The following is a 4,314-nucleotide window of genomic DNA, read 5'->3' as shown; positions in this document are numbered from 1 at the left end:
TCGGGCTGAGAAAAAGAAACGGGTATTCTATCAAAAAATCCATCGAATGACACCGACGAAGCTTGTCAACTCTCCTCTATTGGTGGTACGCAAATCAGGCTAAGGACATCTCTAACATAATACTTAATTTTTTAAGAAAATAAAATTTGAAACTTAGCTATATTAGCTAGAGAGTAGAGAGAATTTAACTAAAACTTAAATTTAACTTGGGATTCATGTATTCTGTTGGAACAAAATTCAAAAAATAACTAATTATATTTTAATTTTAGCTATGAAGATAACTATTACAATTGGAGACGCTCTAAGAAAAATGAAGCTCGTAGAGATTGAGAATGAGATGGGATTTAGTCCTTCATTTGGGTTTTGAGCTTGTAGTCTTTGGGCCCTTCCTTGTACAGTTGTACCCTCTTATGGGATCTAGTGTCAAGTCTCGGAGATTTGTGCTGTTAACCCATTTGGATTGTCTGTATCATGCTGGATTTCTTGTCCTTAATGGCTTAATTCATGCATTTTATATTTTAATTAAAAAAAGAAAAAGCACAATGAGTGAAATATAGTAATATACTGTTTAACTTCTGAGCACGTGGTCTAACTTGTTAACTCTTAACACACGGAAGATGTAATTACAGGGCAGATAAATGGTGTACAGGAAAAGCAGTAAAATACATATTCCAAAATGATCAGTCTCCAAGCCCTTCAACAGTAAAGAACTTCTAGAAACAAATATATAGATGATTCAATTTTAAATCTTGAAGTACTTATATCCATACTCTGCGTTGGTCATCCCCTCTTCCCAATCACCGATTCTCTGACCACCAAAAACTATCTGTTGAATGCCTATATATCTGCCACCAAAAGAAGGCAAGGAACAATGCAGTAATTAGACAAGCTGTACACGTAGAACAGGAAAATTGAAGACAATCGGGAAGAATGGATTCCTTTGTTTTACTTCAGATTAATCAAACTTACTCTGAACTTAAGACTGTCAAGCAGTTGAGCAGTACATCAACAGCAAAATAGTCAGCTGTACCCAGGTCTACCCTGTTATACAATAATATGCAAGCTCTCATACGTATAAATAAGAGTTGAGTTGAAATGTATATTATATCAAATATTCAGATAAGTTCTGTGCGGCATACCAAACACGACCCCAGTTATCCTGGAACTCAATGTCACTGATCTCATGAAATGAAGATGGCATCACTTGGAAACCCTTATCCACATCATAGAGGGGATTGTACTCCATAGATGAATTTGCCAACTGCCACATCAAAATTATATTAGTGCTCTCAGTCCTTTTACACAGTTGCATTACTGGAAAATAAAAAGATGATACTTAAGGACAAGATGAGGCACAAACATCCCACAAATATTTCATACAGCAGAAGAACCTAATACAAATAGGCTCTTGTATTTGGAAATCTTAGCTTGATTTACATTGTTGATCCACTAGCCAAAAGCTTAAGCTGGGTAAATGGCGTCCAAAATGATATCAAATCCTTGGTAGGGGAGAGGTCTTGGGTTCCAAACCTCATTGTTCACTTCACAAACCAGATCAATTCTATATTGTACTGGTCTACACCAAATCCTCAGGGTAAAGAACGATAATTTTTCATCAGCAAATCTTTTTCCTCCCAAATTCTCAGCATTTTAAGCATTGTTTAAATAGGATGAGATGTAAAACCGCGTGGAGGCATAGAGGAAACAGTTCTTCTTTTGAAGGTTATGAACCGTTCACGATTGTGCTAATTCTAATTTTTGTAAATGTTGTCCATTGTTATTCTGACAAGACAACAAAAAAGTTGCAGTTTTTTTTTTTTTTTCCCTCAACAAAATCAAATCACTTTAATTAAAACTGAGAGAGAACACAGGGGAGTACAGGAGTAACAGATAAACAATAAAAATAAAAAGGAGTAGTTGGCTACTTGAGATAAAACAAATATGGCTATATATTTTGCAAAACCAATATACCACATTGCACATGTTCAGTGAAGTTGTAATACAAATTATCCTTTTTCCCCCTCCCCTTTGGTCTATGAATTCAAGGATCTTCCCTATATGTTATAATGAAGTAAAGCATAAGAGGGAAGGGGCAGTCACATAGATAGCAGACGAAGTAAAAGAAAATAGGAAAACAGTGAACAAACCTGCAGATTAGTAGAATTAAAGGCACCCAAGCGTCCCATAACATACCATGACTGAATAACCTGCATAAGTTTTCACAATAAATTAGGTAGAAATAAATAAATATCCCAGAAGATGAAGATGATGTCTGTTTTTGGTTGGCAATTTTTTTTTTTTTTTTAGTTGAAAAGTAAGTGGAGTGAATAAGATAGGGCACACTTACACTACCAAAGAGATCAATATCACGATCAGACGGTGATCCAAAGAATTCAAACCAAATGTAGGAATCAAGGGGGTTGAAGTCTCTGAAGGAGACTTTGAAGGCAAGGAGTGAACCGGTTTTGGACTTGCGGAAGTCTCTACCCTTCTGACGAACTCTTTGTTCAACCCTTTTCCTCATGAGCTCAGGGTTTCCAATGCTATCTCCCAGAAGGGCTCTAAGCTCAGCATCGTCTTTGCAGGCGTTTTCTAACACTCTTTCCTCAGCAGTCAGTCAGCAATTTCATTTTTTAATGAAAGAAATCAATTAATTAATTAATTGGAATTTGAAAGAAAGAAATGACTCTCACTTGGCCCAAGCAGGATAGTTGTGAAGGCGCTCGTACTCGCGCTTCCTCTTATCTTCACGAATTTTGACGAGTCTCCGTCCTCTGGCTGTGGTTCCTGAACCTTTCGCCCCATCGGAGCTTGCACATACTATTATTAGTCGGTGACGGCGAGGTGGCTGTACGGTTACCTGATGAAACAAGGAAAAGGAATAGGGAAACATCGTTTTCTTGTTCCGTGAATGTTCCTCCGAATCAATTCTAAACCCGCCGTTGGCCGCGCCTCTAACCATCGCCATTGCCGCCTTCTTTTATCCTCTCCCCCCACTTTCACCCTTCCCTCGTTCCAATTTCAATGTTTTAATCCGACTTCCAAGCCCAATTCTCAGGCCCAACTCAGAACTAGTGTTGTGGGTTTGTGTTCCTATCAGGATCATTCCCTAGGCCTTAACTTCTACTTATAGCCCACTAGAACTAGTGCTAGTACTCTACACTGTCTTATCTTAACAAGTTCATCTGTTTGTGTCACTGGGTCAGACTTTTTCACTGTTTTTTTATGTTTGTTTCCACCCGTTGGGTCAGTGACTCAAACTTAACAAGTGCAAACAAACATAAAAAAAAAAATAGTGAACAATGTCTGACCTACTGACCCAACAGGTGAACTTGCTTCTAGTTAGAGCCGGACATAAGCTACGCGTCACCTTCCATTGTAAATGAACTTGGTTCTTGTATTTAGGCTTAACTTGTGACGTCCCGAACCCGAATTTACCAGTTTACAAGTCTTTCGATGGGTAAACGACATTTACATTTACTTTTTGGCTCTGTTTCGACATTTTAGGGGGCCCTAAAAGTTGACTTTTTGTTCGGGTCAAATTTTTGGTAGAATTTCTTCTAAGGTGGGCCCCGCAGGGCCTCTTCGAATTTCAGGGTGAAATCCGGGGCGGGTCCTGTCAGTTGGTATCAGAGCACTAGGTTGTAAGATTCTGTAGACTTGTTTCGATCTAGTTACCTTATATGCTTGATGTTACTCAGTACCTCCCGAGTGATGGCCTGACTGCAGCGGTTCCCCATCGTTTACTCTTCGGTGCTGAAGTATTCATCAAGTATGTAAGGTACGTGGTTAGTTGATTTTCCTTCAGGTGCTATGCCTCTTATACGCCGACCTCATAGGGATCTGTCTGCATATCAGATTGTTTAAGTGTCTTGCACCTTTTCATGGTGATGGTGATGTTAGATTACCTTACAGGGTTGAGTTATGCTACGAAATGCGATCCGAGGGAATGTGGTGGTTATCTCTCCCTCGATGCCAACAAGTTTGTTGGGGTAAGGTTTAAGGTGCAAGACTGGAGTTCGATTTCGTGTTTGATTGTTAGAGTTGAGTGGGCATAGATTTGGGTTGTCTCAGTTTGCTATAAATTGCTTTAGAATCAGAATTGTTGATGGAAATGGAACTAGTAATATTAGTGGTTCTGACGTTGAACCAAGTTTCAGGAGATGTGTTACGTGATGTGATATGGCATGTATGTGACATTTGTGATATCATTGATAGTTGTTGGAGATTACTTGGAAATCATGACTGGTTATCTTGGCTCTTTGACCTAACCATGATATTTAGATTTTGTTTTGTTCGGATTGAAAGAAATTG

At 38.7% G+C, this 4,314-nt stretch overlaps 1 protein-coding gene across 1 annotated transcript; it reads right to left on the bottom strand.

The window, feature by feature from the left end:
- Positions 1–552: 552 nt before the first annotated feature.
- On the bottom strand, positions 553–3,026 carry LOC112197363. The gene is made up of 6 exons (XM_024337994.2): positions 2,694–3,026; positions 2,348–2,600; positions 2,148–2,207; positions 1,140–1,261; positions 970–1,041; positions 553–845 (listed from the first exon to the last, which is right to left on the bottom strand). The coding sequence occupies exons 1-6, from the start codon at positions 2,966–2,968 to the stop codon at positions 743–745; spliced, it is 885 nt and encodes a 294-aa protein (XP_024193762.1). The 5' UTR covers positions 2,969–3,026; the 3' UTR covers positions 553–742.
- Between the last annotated feature and the right edge of the window lie 1,288 nt (positions 3,027–4,314).

Source organism: Rosa chinensis, chromosome 4 (assembly GCF_002994745.2).
Source record: "Rosa chinensis cultivar Old Blush chromosome 4, RchiOBHm-V2, whole genome shotgun sequence".
Classification (NCBI taxonomy): domain Eukaryota; kingdom Viridiplantae; phylum Streptophyta; class Magnoliopsida; order Rosales; family Rosaceae; genus Rosa; species Rosa chinensis.
This window is presented reverse-complemented; position numbering and strand designations above follow the sequence as displayed.